At 45.4% G+C, this 21,473-nt stretch overlaps 1 protein-coding gene across 20 annotated transcripts in view; it reads right to left on the reverse strand.

The window, feature by feature from the left end:
- The window catches only part of LOC102526571 (partitioning defective 3 homolog), a 530,455-nt gene that overhangs the window by 15,078 nt on the left and 493,904 nt on the right, over positions 1 to 21,473 (reverse strand). For 19 of the 20 annotated variants that reach the window (XM_072955252.1, XM_072955263.1, XM_072955256.1 and 16 more), the window contains one exon: positions 3,774 to 3,894. In XM_072955252.1, coding sequence (XP_072811353.1) covers positions 3,774 to 3,894 — 121 coding nt within the window. The remainder of the gene's footprint in view (positions 1 to 3,773; positions 3,895 to 21,473) is intronic. The other variant, XM_072955244.1, reaches the window with a different exon arrangement.

The following is a 21,473-nucleotide window of genomic DNA, read 5'->3' on the forward strand; positions in this document are numbered from 1 at the left end:
AAGATGCCAATTGTTTTGAAAATGAAAAAAAATAAATAAATGAAGAGGTCAACTTCTGGCCGACAATTTAGGAAATTATTCCATCCCTAAGGTAATCAGCCTGTCATCCAAATAATTCCCTACTCACTCATCACGGGAAATGACAGTACAAGCCTTGCTGTTGTCCAGAAGTTCCTACGGCATTTTGATACATGGTAATTTGGCCCGTGACCTTTGGCAGTGGGGTTTCCTCATGCACAAGACATTCTCAAACATTTTTTTCCCAATATGATTGTTCCTATTAAGCAGGTAACATAGAAACACATGCCAACATGTTCATGCCCTGCATTAAAAAAAATGCAAACTTATAAAGAAACCAAAGTAGATAACAAATCACTGCCACACCTCCCAGTGCAGAACTTGCGCTAAGAAGTAGGAAAGGCTCATCTAGCCCCCAGAGAAGCTGGAGAGCACACGTGTGGATGTTCTCACTGACCAGAAATAACCCCAGTCAATCTTTCCCAAAGGTCAGTTTCCATTTCTCAAAGTTACATACTTAGAAAATATTCCGACTTCAAAGAGGTGGTCTTTCAAGCCTCTCCTGCCCACCTACCCTGATGTGGATGTGGTTCCTCTGAGTTCAACTGTCCACACCCCCACCAGCACCTGTGACCACGACTCTACAGAGCGTTCCTTTCTTTGTTCTCCAGAACCAGACACAGGGACCGGAAGATGGGAAACACTCAAGAAATGTGATGAGTGAGAGAATGAATTCCAGAATAAACGTGCGAACATGCTGGTCTGAAACCCACATTCCCAGGGAAAGCAACACGGAGCGACACTGGCCCTCCTGGGCCGCAGGGGGCGTGAGCGGCCCGCGGGGGCTGGGCAGCTCGGAGCTGGGTGTGTGGGGGGACCACTCCCACACGCGGTGCCTCTTCGTCCCTCAGGTCGCCGCTGTCCTCACTCCTGCTTTCAGGTCCTTTGTGCAAATATACATAGTTAAGGGAGTGTAAGTCATCGACCGAGCAGAAACAGACTCGCAGACATAGTAAACAGTCCATGGTTACTGGGGACGGTGGGGGAGGGGTAAGTTTGCGAGTTTGAGATCTGCAAAGGTTAACCACTATATATAAAAATAAATAAATTTCTTATGTACAGCACAGGGAACTATGTTCAATACCTTGTAATAACCTTTCATGAAAAAGAATATGAAAACAAGTATGTGTATGTATATGCGTGACAGGGACATTGTGCTGAACACCAGAAACTCACACTTTGTAGCTGACTATATACCTCAATTTTTTTAAAAAAGGCTGTCTACTACGCATGACAGAAGAAGCCCGCTTTAAGAAACCCAGCAGGAATGGGTTGAGTCGTTACGATAAACAATGTAAGTAGAGTAACAGAATTCTGTCGCGCCCTACGGGAATGACTCAGTTTACTTGTCATCTAGGAAAAGAAACATTTGAAAGCGATGTTATTAGCCGTGACGCTGTGGCAGAGGACAGCTGGATTCTCTTGGCCCGTAAACCTGCGGCACCTGTTTTACAGCCTCCCGGGTCAGCCAGGCTGGTTTCCTGAGATTCTGCTCCGATGCTGGACTCAAACTGCCGGCTGCCTGTGCTACGGCCCCATCTTCCTCACCTGACCCAAGGTGAGGGCCTTCCAAGTGGCATGGCTTCTCCAATGCTTCCTTCTTCTTTGATTTGCAAAATTAACCTTTCACAACCTCCGACTTGCTCACCACGTCCCAGATCAGAACCTTTATGGGTTTCTGGCTTCTTAAGGAGTGCTCTGAGGGTGCTGGATTTTAGGACCAAAAAGGACCTCGTGATGCTCTAAACCCTGGAGCAGGGCTCCTCAGCATCTTACAGGATGACTTGGAGGTTCAGACCCAGCGGGCCTGAGGCGGGGCCCAGGAGTGGGTGGCGTAACAGGCTCCTGGGAGGAGCAGGGGATCCGGTCCGCGGGCTGCACCTGGCGCAGCTCTGCCCCCAGCAGCAGTCACCCGGGTCCGTGGAGGCCTCTGTTCACCGGGAAGAGACCTGCTGACGCCTTCTTCACTTGACACGCTCCACATCCTCTTAAATGTTCACTCTAGCCAAAGGTTTAGTCACTGACAATCAGCTGCTCTAACCCTCTTGGTTTACAAATAAGAAAACTGAGGCCCGGGGGAAAAAATAAACTATTTCTTCTGTCCTGGCCGGTGGGTGGGCATCCTATCCTGACACCATCCTTGTTCAGACTTTCAATCGCGCATCGAAGGCTCCTTCTCCCCCCACCCCCACCACCTCTCCTTCCCTGGAGGATAAGCGGGTACTCGTCCCACCGCCAGCCACGTCGTTGGTCCCCTTTCCCAAATAAACCAGGATATTTCTCTGCTTCCGCCTCTTCTCACACCACTCCCTTCCGCCCCTCCCAACGCTCATGTGTAATCGCATTTTGAACTGAACTCACCTTTTTGGACCCTAGTTCCTCCTCAGCTCAGGAGCTCACCTGCATGGATGGCGCCTTTTGATTCCAACATCGCCCAGAACTGTGCCACCCACAAGATCCTGGATTCCTGGAATAGACTTCTTTACGCCCACGAGGCAGCTGTGCCGAGCCCCACCCCCACACCCTCCCAGGCCATCAGGGCGACGCCTCCCTGAGCTGTACTGACCACCCGGCCCAGACTGGGCTGGGCTCCACCAGCATCCTCACCAGGCTTCCAGAGCGCCTTCCTGCCTTCCTGCCATGCCTGTCTTGCCAATCCTCATCACGGAATGACCCTAAAAAATTATTTTTTCTACTCCCAGTCCTCAAAGTATTGCTGGCCATGGTCACGTGACCACGCTGACCGGACTTGCTAGTACCCTCAGCTAGCTCTTCCTACCCCGAGCACCGAGGAAATCATCTCCACCAGACTCGCTCAGGTTTCCAAAGAGGGTCTTCAAAAGTCCATCTCGAACCCCCACATGTGCTCCAACGCCTCCCTTCCCAGAAGGGCCATCATCTCTCCAGCAAAACACAAGGCCAGAGCCCGAGTCTGGGGCAGGTCGGGGAGGACTTGTCAGCTCGCCACGCTGTGGAGTCTGGGCTTTATCTGTGGGCACCGACAAGACACTCGAAGCTTTGCTGTAGAGATGACGCTGGAGGCTGTGGGAGGAACGGCTGGAAAAGGGCTACAGGGAGGCGCCAAACACACAGCAGGCACGGGGAAGACTCCAGATGTCTAAATACTGTCGGGGGGCGGGGTACAGCTCAGCGGTAGGGCGCATGCCTAGCATGCACAAGGTCCTGGGTTCAATCCCCAGCACCGCCTCTAAATAAATAAGTCTAATTACCTCCCCCCACCATAAAAAAAATCTCTAAATACTGCACTTCGTGGAGAGTGGATACACTATTGATGTGTTGGGCTGATTTCCCTGGGCTCTGACTCAGAAATATATACAGAAAAATACTAAGCTTGAAAAAAACACGTAGTTGGAAGACCACTCCTGCCACGTCTTGTCACGAGGCAAGTGGAACCTACCAGGCAATGGACAGACGGTGCAATGAGATATAAAATGAAATGAGCAACGAAATTAGCGACGACGGAACCCAGATGGAGAAGAGGAGGTCAAGATGCTGCAGGTCAGAGCAGCCTGGCCACGGCTGGCCTTGTGTCAAAGGCCCCAGGTCCCACCTAGCGGCTCCCGCTGCAGGGACGGGGCCTCCCGCGCTCTGCCTGAGCCCCGGCACCCACTTACCCAGGGCTGCCCGAGCCCTGACACCCACCCAGGGCTGCCCGAGCCCCAGCACCCACTCACCCAGGGCTGCTCGAAGCTGTAGGTCCGCCGTCGCTCCTCCACGTCTTCGTCCTGCTTTGCCTGCTGGAACTCCTGCCGCAGACGCTGTATCCGGTCGTGGTTGCTAGGAGCTGATCGGCTGCTAAGAGAGAAAATGGACAGCGATGAACACAGGTGCAAAGGGGAGCTTGCAGTGACGCGGCGCTGGTCGGGAGGGAGTGCGTTTTTAAGGCAATACCTCGGCATTTAAAATGTGTTTTCATTTTGTTCTGATGATTAAGACTTATTGAAGTTATTTCCGACAGACACTCAGGAGGCCCAGCAGTATTTTTAGACATTTCATTTTTCAGCAGCTCCTTAAAAGCCTCATTTCCTTTCTGTAATCTGGCAAGGTGTTGGCAGCAAAATCTTTTTTGGAAAGGACACTGTATTGAAAGTCAGAAATACCCGGGGCCAGTCCCAGCTCCTCCACCTTCTTAGAGGAAAACCCGCAATGCTGCTGGGCTGGGCTCTTACGCATGTGATGTGCACGTGATAATCATTTCCATTGTGACAATCACGTGAGGTGACACCACACAGTGCAGCCCCACGAATGTGCAGTATTATTTTCAGAATGTTATTATATGAAGTCCTTCTTTCTGAGTTATCAGAGCTATACACGAAATCCAACCCTCACAGCATACATGAAAAGCAGTTTAAAAACAACTTCAGGTGGCAGTTTGATTGAACCAGTTAGTTAATAATAACGTTGTCTTCTTTTTTTTACTGCTCTGAATTGTCCTATCCTCACAGAAAGCTTATAAGACAGGAGCAGAAGGCAGGATTTCTTGCACACACATTCACACACACACACAAAGGCAGAAACTGATATTCAGAGATCAGAGCCTGGACAGTGGGGAATGTGAGACCAGAATCCAGATTTTTCTGGCCACTCGTCCAGCTGCATCTCACCCACCATGTCGTAACACTTAGTAAAAAGCACACACCAGAGCCTTCCCCTATTAAATCACACACCATTTTAAAACTGTATTTCGCAAGAGTCATGGGTACGACCGAGAGTAAATCAATCTGAAATGTCATGGCACTTTTGGACTCTTCCGTTCCCCGAGCACCAGATCACATCCTCTTGGGACAGCTACTCAGGCACCTTAGGTATATAGTCTCCTAACAGCTTCAGACTTCTCGAGGACAAGGACCAAGTCTGCTATTTGTCACCTACGCCCCTGCAAGCTGCTGGCAGGACGGGAAGCTGTCGGCCCCTGGAAGAGGGATCTCTTCAGTGAAGACAAGTGGCTGAGGGGATTCAGCACACATCTGAATTCTCGGGAGATGTACCAGTGAGAGGCAGCCTAGGGGAGGAGGCCTGACAGGGGAGGAGTGCGTCCAGTTCTCAAACTCACCTCTGCTTCGTATAATTTCACACATTTTGAAGAGCTGAAAAGCTCAGCCTGAAAACAGTCGCAACCAGGACCACGTTAGGCACATCTTCCAAGAGCACGCGATGGTCTTCTATCATTCAGTCTCCCGGGTGGCTTCCTATCACCTTCATGTTTCTGTCCATTTCACCAGAGCTTCTGGAATGTCCTGTCAGTACCTCCCACTTGACTATTTCCCTGGTCAGCAAACACTCGTCTTTCCTTTGTCCTTCTTCTGACCAGTCCCTGGAACTGATCAGCCTGAGAACGCGGAAGGTTAAGGGGTCTGAGAAACGTGCCTCTTGACCACGTGAGGCTTCTGTCCACACATGGGGACAGATTCAAACCTCCCCTCCAGAGTCCTGAGCCGGGGAGGCTGTCATTCCTACTGGCTGTTAAATCATATGTGCAGTATCTTAGCTTGTCTGAACAGATAACATGTTTTTAAAATTTTCTTTATTTACTGAAGTGTAGTTGATTTACAATGTTAGTTTCAGGTTTACAGCAAAGTGATTCAGTTATGGATAAATTTTGTTTTCAGATTCTTTCCCATTATATGTTATTATAAGAAACTGAATATGGGTCCCTGTGCTGTGCAGTAGGTCCTTGTTGTTTATCTACTTTATACATAGTAGTAGTGTTAATCCCAAACTCCGAATTTATCCCTCCCCTGCCCTTCTCCCTTTGGTAACCACAGTTTATTTTCTATGTCTGTGAGCCTGTTTTTGAGGATTTGTATTATTTTTCTTTAGAGTCCATATATAAGTGATATCATATGATATACAAAATTAATATCCATGATAAACAAGTGCATACAGTATAGCACAAGGAACTATATATTCAATATCTTAGAGTAACCTATGGTGAAAAAGCATATGGAAACAAAAATACATATGTTCCTATATGACTGAAACATTGTGCTGCACACCAGAAACTGACACAACATTGTAAACTGACTGTACTTCAATAAAATGTTTAAAAAATTAAAAAATAAAAAATTAACATACAGAAATCAGTTGCATTTCTATACACTAACAATGAAATAGCAGAAAGAAACTAAGGAAGCAATCCCACTGGCCATCACATCAGTAAGAATAAAATACCTAGGAATAAGCCTACCTAAGGAGGCAAAGGACCTGGACTCCGAAAACTGTAAGACACTGATGGGAAGATGTACGGTGTTCTCGGACTAGAAGAATCAGCATCGTTAAAGTGACCACACCACCCACAGCAACCTACAGATTCAACGCAATCGGACAGACACAGTTTCGATGACGTCTTCCCAGTGCAGCGCCCAACCCACCACCTCCCCCCTCTCCGTGGGAAACCGTGAATGGTGCAGCTCTGAGCGTAGGTTCCTAAGACAAAGGACAGGTCAGCGAACGTGACTTTCGATGCTTCCTTCTTTCTAGGAGAGACCCAAGCCTCTCTTGTCCCTGGCACACTGCACAGCTTCTAACGGGGAGATTGTAGGAGGCTCACCTGACCAAGTATTTACACGTCTGAGTAGAACCATCTCCCTGTTGTTTCCATGCAGCGCAGTTTTCACCCCCCGCCCACCATCAAGCTCATGAAGTCCAATCCACTGATGAAAACGGACCTCTTCTTCCTGTTTGTGATGACTTGAACGTGCAGTCTCCCAGCAAGGGAAGTTGACCCTGGGTCCTTAATTTTAAATTCCAGTGACCTCATGTCTCTCAAGGGATGAGACAGGTGCTGTGAGTCACTTCTGCCCTGATTTCCAAATCTGAGCAGCTGCCGAGACCACGTTTGACCCTCTCTTCCTTGCTTCCCTCCTTCTTACACTCTAGGGAAGCAGACTGACCACCTAAGACTAGCCAAGCACCTGAGGGTGAAGCCGGGGGAAGGGCTGTCAAGGTTTCCGGACTGAGGGTGATTTCCAAAGATGGGAGCCGGCCAAGCAACCCTGGGGAAGACCAGCTGGCGGTCTGAAGGTGAGACCCTGGCGTCGAGATGGAACCATTGCAACCACTTCGTTCTGCCTCTCAGGCCAATCCCTCAGGACCAGTAACTCCTACCGGGCTTGGTGAGGAGTTCTTGGTTGGCTCTTCCACCAGGAAGGCCAAAGGAGATTTTAAATATTCATTAGCATTAGTGGCTGAATCCTGCTTCAGCTGGGTTCACTGCCAACTTAAGGTTGCTCATCACTTTTGGTGAGAAAGAGAACAAAGACGTACCACCTAAGCTGGCCGGGTGGGTGAGTGAGACAGCAGAACATGTAACTTCCTGAGAGTCTACAGGCAGGAAGGACGAGGAGGGAAGGACAGAGATGCTTTTTGTGTAACAAAAATCCACACTCTGTGTCCAGCACTAGCAGGTAGCCTTCCTTACACGTCGGTGTGTACACACACGCACACATACACGTGCACACACGTATGTATTTTAAGCTAAATAAAGAGGGTTTTGGTTCAGCAATGACCTGGGGTTTTTTCTGCCTGGGTTAAGAAAGCGCATGCTGGATCACACGGGGGTTGGATTCCCAGCGCACACGTACAGCCTGACTCTGCCCGACACGGGACGCGAGCCTTCCCGTCCGGCGACCACGCGCAGGCGCGGTCTTGTCGGGGGCGGGGGGGGGGGGGCGCACAGCGCGCGGCCTTGCAGCCCCCGCCTGGGCGCCGGCGGCCAGCAGGGCAGGCAGAAGCCGCCGCCGGTCCCGCCGCGGGCGCGGGCGCGGGCACGCTAACCAGCTCGCGCGCACGGTGCCGGTCGCACCACCCAGTTCGTGCTGACGGCGACGGCTGTCCCGGCGGGTGTCAGCGCTGCTCACGCGGTGCTCGTCAGAAAAGGCCGACGACCCCGCCGCGAGGCAGTCTGAGTTGGTCCCTCGGAGCCGCGAGGACACAGGCGGAGGCGGCGCCGCGGGGCCACGGCCGGGCCGGGCCCCAGCCCCTGCCGGACGGCTGGCGGCCGCGTGAAGGGGGCCCGCCGCCCCGGGAGCCCACGGCCTCCCCGCGGCAGCTGGGAGGAACTGGCTTGCTCTGGGCCGGGGGTGGGGGGGCTCCTCCCTCCCAGCAGACTGCTGCCCTGAAGGGGTCTGGGTCTGGTCTTGCCTTCTAATTTTTTTTTGAGAGAAGTCAGAATTCCAGGTCCCCTGCCCCCCACAATTTTCACTGTTGGCTTATTTTATTTTTTTAATCCAGGGTGAGACCAAAAACGTGTCTGTTTCCGGCCGGCTTTATATTCTGCAGATGCTGCCTGTGTGACACGCTGCACTTCCAGGCTACTGACTGTCCCTGCACCGAGATAAGGCCAGAGGTCCCCTAGAAACAGACCCAAGAAGCAAATATTAGAACAAAAAAGAAACCCCACTGGGCTTGCCCATGTAGTCTTGCTTCTAAACTGCCTGCTCCTCCTGATCCGCCTGACCCCACGCGTGCTGGCCTGCAGGCTTGAGGTCTGCCCCACCTTTTCAGACCAGCATATCCTCAGAGAGAGGAGCTGATTAATTCTTTATGAACTAAAAATACTTTAACATTTGTAGGTTTAATTATGCAAAGGAAATCTGGAAAAGCTGGAATAGAGGGTGTAGCTTTAAGACCTAGAAGTCAATGGGAGGGAGCACGACCACTCGCCCTTCTTAGCAAGGAGGTGCCACCGTGGTACACACGCTCCTTCCCACAGGAGGAAGGAGAGACCAAAAGGGGAGAGGGGGCAGACAGGGAGGGCAGGGGTCGCATGCGCAGAAGGGGCGATGATTCTCGTCTCCAGGATAAGAGAGGAGATGCCCCCAAGGAAGAGAGGAGATAAACGTGCATTTTCTCTCTGTAACACCCTCCCCTTTGCTTTCCGTCTTTCCAATTCAGCCAGGAAGCAAGAGATCAAAGTGCACTTCCTAGTGCACTTCCTGTGTTAGCCTTTCCCGACCGCTGCAGCCCCTGTTCATCTGTGCCTTTTAGTTCCTCAGTGATCATTGTCCTCTGACCTCAACTACTATTTTACAGTGTTTGCTACTCCTGTGGGCAGGTGTTTCCCTTCCTTCAGTTGCTGCCTTCATTCCAACCGTTTAACATGTGTATATTTTGTATGTCACCTCCCCGCAGCAGGTGGATTCAGCAAATGTTTGTGATGGACAGACTGTCGGGTGTCCCCCGACACTTGCCTCTGGGATTCACACCTTTGTGCAACCCCCAGGCTTGAGTTTGCATGGGACTTGTGACTTGCATCTATCCAGTGAACTGTGGCCAAGGCCAAGGAATGCACAAGATGACGTGGATGTGGTTCTAGAAGAACACAGGGTCCGTCTCACTAGTCCATCCCTCTCCCTTCTGGCTTTGAAGGAGGACGACACCACGAATCACAGCTTCAAAGCACAGAACACTGACAACACGTCCAGGAGCAGGGAAGTGACAACCCAGCCTGGCTGACACCTTGAGTGCCCCAGGATGAGACCCTGAGCTGGGGATTCAGCTTGGCTGTTGCCAGACTCCGACCCCAGGAAACAGCTACGATGAACAAGGGTTGTTGAGCTGCTGAGTCTGTGTGAGTGTGTCGTGCAGCAACAGAACACCCATACGCTCTGCTGCTCACCTCAGCCACGTGACTCGACTCTGCCGGTGGATGTGAGTGATGCAGATGGGGGTCTGGAGTGTGATCGCACGGTGGGCCTGCTCACTGGTGTCTCACTGCGACCAAAGATGACACACCAACTCCCTCCCTAACCTCCCTTCCTTCACACACACACACCCTCCACCAATATCACCATCACATCACCTTAAACAATGGGACGGGGTTGTACCTACTTATTAAATGAGAGAAAGTGGCCCAGAAGGGCACACAGACCTGTGCTCTGCCCACAGCTGCCCCCAAACAAATACTGCCCACTGCACAGCCTGCTGGTTAGAGGACAGATTAAGAGAGAGGAGTCTCAATCCACGAACAAGTTTTGCCACAGTCGTTTATACGGCCAGTCACTCTGAAGCTCTGGTCTCTGAGAAACACTGCACGAAATAAATACGATCGCAGAAGACACCACTGAAAAATGGTCGCTGCTCATCTTGACATGTGAGCCGGACAGAGTGCACGTTCCACTTGACGCCAGCGTGCGGCCAAGAATGCCCCATGGAAATCTATCCAAATGCTTAAGGTGCCGTCTTTTGTCCACCTCCCCATCACATCACCCCAGACACCCTACTCTGGCTCCGTGGTCCTGGCAACTCAGCCCCCATGAGCCCAAGGCAGCAATGTGCGGGGTTCCCCAGAGTGTGCTGAGGAGGGACCTGCCAACCCCATCGTCGGGTAAAACTGAGGGGCTCATCTCAGCTTCTCCTTGTGGCGGAGACTGGTGACCTGCTAGGGTCTGGCTCAACACACAACTCCCAAGGAGATATTCCCAGTAAAGGCGGGTTTTACTCAGTTTGTCAAGGATTCAGAACTCCTTCAAACTCCCAAATTGCAAAGGCACTGGTACACAATAAAGATTTCGGTGAACCACGTTGGCTCCTACCTTTGGCCTCTTCATTTTTGCTGTGTATTTCTCAGCCCCAGCAATTTACTTTTTGGCCTGAGTACAGAACTCTTTTCCAAACGCTAGTGAATTTCACACCTGCACCTGGCATCCAATTACATCGGATGCACAAAGGACATTATTCTTTTTCCCAATTAAAAAAACGTGAAAGTCAATTTCCAAATCATGTCTGAGATTGTGGGAAATAGCACAGTGCCACACTCGAAGCTTTTTCCTGTTGATGGACTTCTGTCACCTCCCCCCAGGTAGTCCATGGGCACACCAGAAGGGAAAACTACCAACTTCTCTGCTTCAGGAACTCTTTCTCCTCCATCTGCCAGCACATACTTCAAAGTCTCATCCTCTCCAGATCCTGGGATTCCATAGTCAAGATGCCAAATCATCTTATGGTGTGCATTGCACACACTTAGAAAGGAGACAGTAAATTAAAGTTTCCAAGATGCCATTCATTTATGCTCAGAGATCCTGTTTTGCCGACCCGACTTCCCCAAGGCTTGGCGATGTCCGCAGGTAACAGCTCAACCTTCCTGTGAGGTTCCTGTGTTTTAGTCAACTTATTTAAGGGAAATGTATCTTTTTATTGACTTCCTTGGTAGTTACACAGATAGAAAGACTAAAGATCCAGCACCTTAAGGGAACAACCCATCCTGCAAAAGTACAGGTATTTTTTGGAAACATTTTCATTGGAGAGAAATTAGAGCACATTTCCCTCCCTCTGGATTCATTCTTCTTGCATCCTAGGAACGGAAAAGCTTTTTGTTCCTTTATGAGTACCAATGGCAAGTCTAAAATTCAGTGATTTCATGGATGTCACTTAAAACAGACACCCGGGCTGGAGCAGGCAAAAAGTGACACCGAAAAAAACATCTACAGGGCAGACCCATCACAGATCTCTGGAAACAGGCAGCCAGCACTGACCAAAAGCGTTTTGGATCATTAAGCAATGTCTCACTGTGATGTCCTGTGTGGATGTACAGAGTAGTAATCCTTTCAAAACAGACAGATTGTCAGCATGATAAAGCGGATACAAACCAGTGCTTGAACAGGGACGACCAAAGTGTTGGGGGCACAGGAGGTCACTGAACTAGTAAGGGATGGTAGCCCAGGGACCAGGAACCAGCGCCATTCAGAGGCTGCAGGTAAACAACGCCTGTCTCACTTAGATATTCTTCTACACTGATGAGCAATTCCATACAATATTCCTGATCTTGTAATCGCCAGAGAAGTAGTCATCATCTACAGATGTCAGAACTGAGTTCTTAATTGCTGTAAATTAGCGCCTGAACATAGATTCCTCATTAAGCCCATTGCACTCTGTATGGTAAAATGGAGCATGCATCATGTATTGCCTTTCCTGGCACTAAAATCCAGAGCATTTTTTGTGAAATCCTTGGGACAGAGCAGCAGAGAGAGACAGCCAGTGGGTGTGTGGCAGGTTCCCGTCCCCGAAGATGTGCTTATTTTATGGGAGAAAACCTCTCAATGTTGCCTAGGTTTTAACTACGTTGTGCCCATCTCTGAACACTTTTGCTCCTCCTAGAGGAACCTGGAGTACTTCCTCCCATGGCCCATGGTTTGCCTCCTGTCACCTGTGCAGGCAAGGAAGCTCAAACTGCTAAATGAAAAGGGAAGGAAGGAGTTAAATTAGGAGTTTGGGATTAACATGTACACACTACTGTATATAAAACAGATAAACAACAGTGACCTTCTGTAGAGCATAGGGAAATGTATTCAGTATCTTGTAATAACCTATAATGGAAAAGAACCTGAAAAAGAATATGTATGTAATATCTGGAGGGAACTCTAATTCAAAAAGATACACGCATGCCAATGTTCACAGCAGCACTATATACAATAGCCAAGACATGGAAACAACCTAAATGTCCACTGACAGATGACTAGATAGAGAAGTTATGGTACATTTACACAGTGGAATACTACTCAGCCATAAAAAGAAAATAATGCCATTTGCAGCAACATGGATGGACTTGGAGATCATCATTCTAAGTGAAGTAAGCCAGAAAGAGAAAGAAAAATACCATATGATATCACTCATATGTGGAATCTAAAAAAAGAAAAAACGAGGACGCTAATGAACTCACCTACAAAACAGAAACAGATTCACAGACGCAGTAAACAATCTTATGGTTCCCAGGGGAAAGGAGGTGGGAAGGGATAATTTGGGAGTTTAAGATTTGCAAATGTTAGCCACTATATATAAAAATAGATTTAAAAAAACAAATTTCTTCTGTAGAGCACAGGGAACTGGATTCAATATCTTGTAATAACCTTTAATGAAAACGAATATAAAAATGAATATATGTCTGCATATGCACGACTGGGACATTGTGCTGCACACCAGAAACTGACATGTTGTAACTGACTATATACTTCAATTAAAAAAAAGAATATTTATGTATAACTGAATCACTTTGCTGTACACCTGAAACTATAAATCAACCATACTTTGTAATCAACCATACTTCAATTAAAAAGGCGGGGGTGATAAGGGAAGGAAGGAACAGGCTATGATGCTGTGACAAAGTACACTCTGAACTTCAGCTTAGGTATGCATTCGCCTGGCCTGACTAAGAAGACTGGGGCTTTCTGCTGTGGTCTGCCTCTCAGACTGGAAGATTTATGAGGAATGGGAGAAAGGGTGGGAGGGTTAAACCAAGAAATGTATCAATTACCAAACTACAAATAAAAATAGCTCCTCTGCACAAGCTTCATTAAGTTTTATCAGCAAGTATCTTGGGGTTTTACACTCAAACCACAGGTCATAAATTCACAGTAAATCCCCCATATGTTCACCAAACACCTGAATTCAATTTCTCCTCTGGTTGTGAAGCAGGAGTGTGGTGCTCAAATTAATTATGCATGCAAAGTTAGTTTCTAACAAGGGCAGCATTTCTGCAATGCTGAAAGGTATTTATAACGTCTGAAATTGGGGGCTAGATCTTTCTTCAATCTTAGCACTTTCATATTGGTGTGTAAGTGTAAATTCTCTCTTCCAAGTCTGCGCTGTGGAAAAATAAAAGTTGGTGAGTACTTTGTATAATGTTTGCATTTTTCTGTAGACAATCCCAGATATTTGTGAGATGTAACAAACGGTCTTAATATTTCCTATAAGGATTCCAGACAAATATTTCTAGGGGGAGGTACAATGCACCTTGAATTATAGAGAAAGTCTAAAGTGAGACTCAATGTCTATATTTATATATGTCTGAATGCACATGTGAAATTAGCTACTTAGGAAATATCATGTCATTTTCAGTTTATTTTCACAGTTTTACTCATCATCTGTAATATGAAAAGAATTATGAGGAACTTATGCAAATCCCAGAGGCACTTACTTTCCTCAGCTGGTAAAATTCATTTTCAGATTCTGACACCCATGATTTGTTGTCCATTTCACACCAATTTTAGTGTAATAAATCACAACAAATTAAAAACACACAGCTATGTTCTCTGGGCTAAAAGGGTGGTCACAGAGCTGTTCATTCTGCATTTGTTGTGGCTGTGATGAGCCACGGGGAGGGTCACCTCTCGCCAGCAGACAGACTCGGGACTGGGTCTCACTCGGAGCCCCTCTGTGGTCATTTGGTAACAGGGCTATCATTTTATAACAGCAAAATCTCAGGAATGTCCCCCTCGCCCCATTTTATTACTCTCATCACTCTTCCTTATTAGCCTGTCACTGGGCTCAGGCAGGAGTGAGCAAAATTTAGCTTTACTTTTTCAGGGGGAATTCCTCCAGCTACAAAGAACACACATGTGCACAGACAGACATAATTTCAGGACCCAACAAAAAATACGAGAAAAGACATTCCACTGTGAGCCTGAGGTGGCTCCCCCGACTAGTAAATTTCACGGAAATAATCTAAGTTGATTTCTACCCCAAAGGGTTGCTCAGTCTTGTAGACATACCTCCAGTGATGCATTCACTTAAAACTCGGCACAAAGGTAATATTTAGCAAGATTAAAAAAGCTATCCATATGAAGCTCTCAAAGAGATCATATTCTAAGAAACCTTTCTAAACAGTCTTTTGAACAGTGTGAGGGTGAATGTTAGAATCTAAAACCCCTGAGAGGGAGTGGAGGGTACAGCTTAGTGGTACAGTATTGTGCTCAGCACGCACGAGGTCCTGGGTTCAATCCCCAGGACCTCCATAAAATAAATAAAAAATAAAACCCCAGGAATGGTGGGTAAATCCAGGTGGACCCTCCCCAGGGCCCCGTGAGACATGTGGACTGAGCTGTGGACAGAAGCAGGGTCTTGGCACCCTAGCAGGCAACTCTGCATGGCTTCAAACGAATGATGGGAGAGAAAATGCTTTCCAGGTATACCTATGAATTTAAGTGCACTCTTGATAATAAAATGTTACTGTCCATAAGAAACCACATGTCATTTTTTTCTTTGCACAATGCAAGCAGCAGTTATGATTTGGGGTTAATGCCCAAAGTGCACTTGCTTTTTACAGATTGTGTGATTTTCTCAAACTGTCTATTAAATGGCAAGGACACGTAAGGTTATTCTAATGGGTTAGAGAGCAGAGGAAAGTTTATGGATTATACTCTTCATTCAGTAAAACCGCTGGGGATATATAGGTTAGTCAGTTGAGATCCAGAGTTAAAGCCTGTGCTTCCAACTGAAATACACATTTGAGCATCTGAATAAAGAGCAGAAGGATTTTAACATTACAGGAGAAAACCCTGAAGAACTAAAAGAAAAGTGAAAAGCAGGAACGCGTTATGGAAATTTGAAATAAAGGAGCAATGGAAATTAAATTACAAAACCTGATGGGTTTTGATGGCAAAATAAAACGATTATCGTGTTCTTCATATGACAGAGGTTTTATCAGACAAGCAGAGACACCAATTACAGAACCATTACTTTAATTCTTTAATCATAAAATGATTACATAGAATTTAAGGCTAACATTTCCTTTGTTTTTGCGTTCTCTGTCTTTAATGACAGAATAATTGCAAAATACTATACAAAACTAAGCTTTTTTTAAGATAAAAATTCCAGTGCAATGCAGTACTCAACACTCATGTCATAATTCTAAACAGTGGCTACATTCTATATGGGTTTTCTGAAATGAGTTAAAGTGGAAAAGAAATGTAACAGGAGACACAGTGCCTATGGGTTTCGTAAGTGGCTAACTCTGAAACACTGATAACTAGAATGAAAGCAGAAACACAAATTTATTCATTTTCTAAAAAACAAAACAAAATACTAGATGAGTCCAAATAGAGTTGGCATATATTATTTTTAATCATTTTTAAAGATCATTGGAATATTTTTCTTGACTGGTGATTAATTTTTTACTTCTTTTTATGCTCTGAATTAATTTCATAGTTATTAGTTGATAATTTTCTAGGCTTTTCTTCTATTCACTATTTGGCCATGACCCAACTGACAAATTCTTTCTCTGGATAGAGAAATAAGACAGATGTCAATCAACTCAAAATCTCATTTTACGTTTTGGTGAATTGTTATGAGAAACACAAAAAGTGTGACTATATGGGTTTGGAACTATTGATAGTCTTTGAAAATGGCTTGCATCATCCTTTTGTAAATTATATTTTTTTCCACAGTGACACTCACATATGTAAGTGTATATTTTAGGATGCAACTAAAAGGCTTAAAATAAAAAAAAATCCTACTTCATCACATTTTGTCCCCCAAAGTACACTCGTAAGAGTTTTAGCTCTTTTCTATGACATATCATTTGAACTCAACACGAGGCGGTCAGAGTCGCCTGATGTCACCCCTGGTTTGTGCGGCTCTCTCCTCAATGGTCCCTGTGTGGTCCATTTCTTCCCCTTAGTGATGTCTGACATCATATTCAATATTACTTAAAGTAAATGATCATTAGGACCCATTGCACAAAACAAAAGCTAAGGACCTCACAAAAATCCATATCTAACCAAATACCTCTGGTATTTAACTATGTATTTCTGAATAAAACATTTATATCACCATCTTCTGATTTATTCATTTTAAACATCTGTTTTTTCCCTATCACTTTAATTTTGTGTCTATATGAGATAATGGGTGCTCACTAAGCTTACTGTGACAATCATCTCATGATGCACGCAAGTCAAAGCCTCACGCTGTCCACCTTAGACTCACAGCGTGTATCCAGTTATGTCTCAACAGAACAGGAAGAAAACAAAACAAAACACTATCTGCTGACTCCCTGGGAAGGCAGGTGAAGCCTTGGCTCTCTTGAACACTGCAACCTCAATTCCCACTCCCAAGTCCTCCCAATACAATTCCAGCACAACTTGCAACAATGTTTTCATGTTTACATTGTCTGTATGTTGTCTACTGCTAATTCAAGTGAAGCGTTACCAGTACGTTTCCTTTCTCCCTTGACATCCATGGGTTTTTTTTTCCCCCTTCGTTTCCTCAGAGCCCATCTCTAAATTTTCCACCCTCAAAAGACTTTACTTTTTTTAAGAGTAGTTTTAAGTTCACAACAAAATTGAGAGGAAGCTATGCCATAGAGCCCCCCACACACATGCTAGGTACCCCCCAACTGTCAACACCCCCACCAGAGCAGGATGTTGCTACAATTCCTGGACCTGCACTGACACCTCATTATCACCAAGAATCCGTAGTTTACAGTGGGGTTCGTTCTCGGTGCTGCACATCCTGCGGGTTTAGGCAGGTGGATGATGACGTATGTCCATCATTACAGCATCCTAGGGAGCGGTTTCATTGCCCTGAGAGGCCTCTGGGCTCCGCCTCTTCATCCCTTCCTCCACTCCCCACTCTGGAAACCCCTGATCTTTTTATGTCTCCACCGTCTTGCCTTTCCCGGAATCTCCTAGAGTTGGACTCATACAGGATGTAGCCCGTCCAGATTGTGCCCTTTCACTCAGTAACATACTCTGCCTGTAGGTTTCCCCTACGTCTTTTCATGACTTCATAGCTCATTTCTTTATAGTCCTGAATAATATTCCATTGTCTGGATGTATCAGTTTATTTATCCGTTCACCTACTAAAGGACACCTTGGTTGCTTCCAAGTTTTGGCCATTACGAATAAAGCTGCTACAAACATTTGTGTGCAGCTTTTTGTGTGGACAGAAATTTTTTATTCTTTTAGGTAAATACCAAGGAGCATGACTGCTAGATTTTATGGTAAGAGTATGTTTTGTTTTGCAAAATAACCACCTACAGAATGGGAGAAAATATTTGCAAGTGATGTGACTAAGGTTTAATTTCCAGAATATACAAACAGCTCATGTAACTTAGTAAGAAACAAATAAACAAACAACTCAATCCAACTAAACAAGCAATTCTCCAATGAAGACATACAAATGGCCAATAGGCACATGAAAAAAATGCTCAATATCGCTAATTATCAGAGAAATGCAGATCAAAACTATAATGAGGTATCACCTCACACCAGTCAGAATGGGCATTATTCGAAAGTCCACGAATGATAAAAGTTGGACAGGCTGTGGAGGAAAGAGCCCTCCTACACTGCTGGTGGGAATGGAGTTCGGTGCAGCTGTTATGGAAAATGGTATGGAGATTCCTCAAAAAACAAAAATAGAGTTACCCTATGACCCAGCAAGCCCACTCCTAGGCATATATCTGGATTGAACTCTAATTCAAAAAGACACCTGCACCTCAGTGTTCACAGCAGCATTATTTACAATAGCCAAGACATGCAGACAGCCTAAATGTCAATCAACAGGTGACTGAATAAAGAAGCTGTGGTATCTTTATACAATGGAATACTATTCAGCCATAAAAAGAATAAAATAATGCCATTTGCAGCAACATGGATGGACCTGGAGACTGTCATTCTAAGTGAAGTGAGCCAGAAAGAGAAAGAAAAATACCATATGATATCATTTATATGTGGAATGTAAAAAGAAAAAAAAAAAGAAAAAGAAAAAAAGGACACTATGAACTCATTCACAAAACAGAAACAGACTTGCAGACTTAGTAAACAATGTTATGGTTACCGGGAAAAAAGGGGTGGGAAGCAATAAATTTTGCAGTTTGAGATTTGCAAAGGTTAACCACTATATATAAAAATAGATAGAAAAAAATTCTTCTGCACAGCACAGGGAACTATATTCAATCTCTTGTAATAGCCTGTAATGAAAAGAATATGAAACCGAATATATGCATGTATATGCATGACTGGGACATGATGCTGTACACCAGAAACTGACACATTATAACTGACTACACTTCAACTAGAAAAATAAAATAAAATTCACTCCAGTTAAATGTTTTGTTTTGGAAGAAATCACTAAACTGCCTCCCAAAGTACCAGTACCATTTTGCCTCCCACCAGCCATGAATGAGTTCCCATTGCTCCACATCTTCACCAGCATTTGGTGGTGTCGGTGTCTTAGACTTTAGCAATTTTAATAGGTATGTAAGTGGTATCTCATCATTCTCTCAGTGTGCACTTCCCTAATGACATACGACATGGCGCATCTTTTCACAGGCCAGTCTGACATCTGCATCATTTTGATGAGGTGCCTGCTATAGTTTTTGGCTCGTTTTTTGTCTAAATTAGGCTGTTGGTTTTCTTATTGTTAAGTTTTAAAAGTTCTTTGTATACTTTGGGTGACAGTCCTTTACCAGATATCATTTGGCCAATACTTTCTCCCTCTCTATGGCTTTTTACTACAAATTTCCACAAGATCGAACCTACATAGCTTATCAATTCTAGTTTTTCTCTCAGCTCTCCACCCTCCAGGGCTCCCCCGCATGCCCCAGGCTGCAAGGTGATCTTCTCTGCACAGAAGCCCCGGCACCTCTCCTCATCCTCGCCCTGGCACTTGTGAGCGTGTACATTCTGTAGCTTTCTTAAAGGGGATGTGTTAGAAGCAGAAAATGTATCTTTGCGTTCTTAAGATATATTTACTCCACCACCACTGCTCACTGATGGTGTAGCGAGGTATGGACGGCAGTATCTGAAGGTAGGGCCCCACTGACTTCAAGCTTCCAAAGCTGCTGCTGAGTTAACATCTAACTTTCAGATTCCCAGTGCTCTACTGTACACTTTTTAAAGGTATCATCTCTTTAGTTCTGGTACTCTGAAGCCTCACGCCAAGTCCCTTTTTAAAACTGATTTTTCTGGGCACTAAGGTGATTCTTCAGTCTAGAACATTAAGTGTCCAGTTCTGGGGAAATTTCTTATGCTGTTTCTCGAAGAACCTCCCCATCATTATCTCTCTGTCTGGAAAGCATGTATGTTAACTGTTGGACCTCCCTCCCTCAAAGTGAACTTTCTCTTCCCCACTAAGTTGCTCTGTGTCTTATGTCTCATGTTTCATTACTTTTAGGGAAATTTCCTCAACCTTACCCACCAGGGTTCCTATTGTCTTTCTTAACGCTGCTGTTGTATTTATTATTTTCCAAGAGTTCTTTCACATTTTCTTAATAACCCTCCCCAGTAGCCTCCTCATTGTGTTTTGATGGCTGTGGTATCTTTTCTCATTTCATGGCGGGTATTACAGCTTTTAAACATTTTCTCTTCTCTTCCCTGTAATTTTTGTTTCTTCCAAGTCCTTCTCTTAAGTTTGTTGTTATTGTTTGGGTCTGTCTTCCATAATTAAGGCTTTCCTCGGTGTTTGATACGCTTGCCTGTGCCTTCTACTTAAGAACGATGCACTAAAAAGCAGATTCGTCCTTGTGTGCCTGGATGGGGCTTGTGAAATGGTACATGTCACTCCAGGAGGGCTGGGCAGGGAGCCCCTTTCTTGGCTGGGGAGTCCTACGTGTCAGGGGAGTCCTACGTGTCAGGAGATGAGGGGTCCTTCCCTGAGGCCATTGGTTCCTTTAGAGGGGAAGCTGCCAGTATGTGGTCCGGAGGGCACCAACTTGGTTCCTGACGTCCTGGGGGCTGTTCTGTCATCATGTATGGTTATAAGAAGACATCCTCATTTTCATCAAAGATAGAGATAATATTTCTGTTATTCTTTTTGCTGATTTGAAGTGATTTTCAAGATGAAAAGGGGAAGAAATATCTTTATTCTCTACGGTAAGTTTGGACTTTCTAGTTTGTATTATTTTTAATTCTTAATTATTTTCAAGTCGATCAAATGTCTTTTCAAGAATAAAACAGGTATACGGATACTAACATTATTTTTTCCAGAGTATGAAAGGCATGGGTATAAATGTTCTAAAATGATAACATAGTTTTTTTTTTTCTTAAGTATAGTCAGTTTACAATGTGTCCATTTCTGGTGTGCAGCATCACGGCTGTTGTCTTTAGTAACCGGGTAACACCTGCCACTCCTTGAGACACTTCAGAATTACTTACGTTTTAAGATTATATTTATACATATATACACACACACACCTTTTACAGAATATTTTTCTGTTATATTTTATATTTTTATATATATTAATAATAATATATATACACACAAAGATGGAGACTAAATTTCTGAAGCATTGCATTTGTAATCTACAAAGCTCCAAATATAAGTAAACCCTATTTTAATGTCTTAGCCAAGTCCCCCAGACTTTCTCCCCCCGAACACACCTTCTGACAGTAATCCTCAAAAATCGTTCTCCTTCCTTTGACATGTGATGAAATGCACAGTTTGGCTTTAGATGTTTATTACACACGTTTACTCCCACTGGTCAATGTAGTGAGTGTGATTTATAATTTTTAATCCTCTGCTTCAATATTTGCTGGCCTCCGCATTTAATTCTCCTGCCAAACGGTGACCAGCTCCCATCTGGATCTCTTACAATGATTCTACTGGTGCTCAGGGGAAAGGATGTGTCGTGACTGTTCCCACCATGCGGTCCTGCCCCAGCC

The sequence above is a fragment of the Vicugna pacos genome, chromosome 35 (assembly GCF_048564905.1).
Source record: "Vicugna pacos chromosome 35, VicPac4, whole genome shotgun sequence".
NCBI classification, from domain to species: domain Eukaryota; kingdom Metazoa; phylum Chordata; class Mammalia; order Artiodactyla; family Camelidae; genus Vicugna; species Vicugna pacos.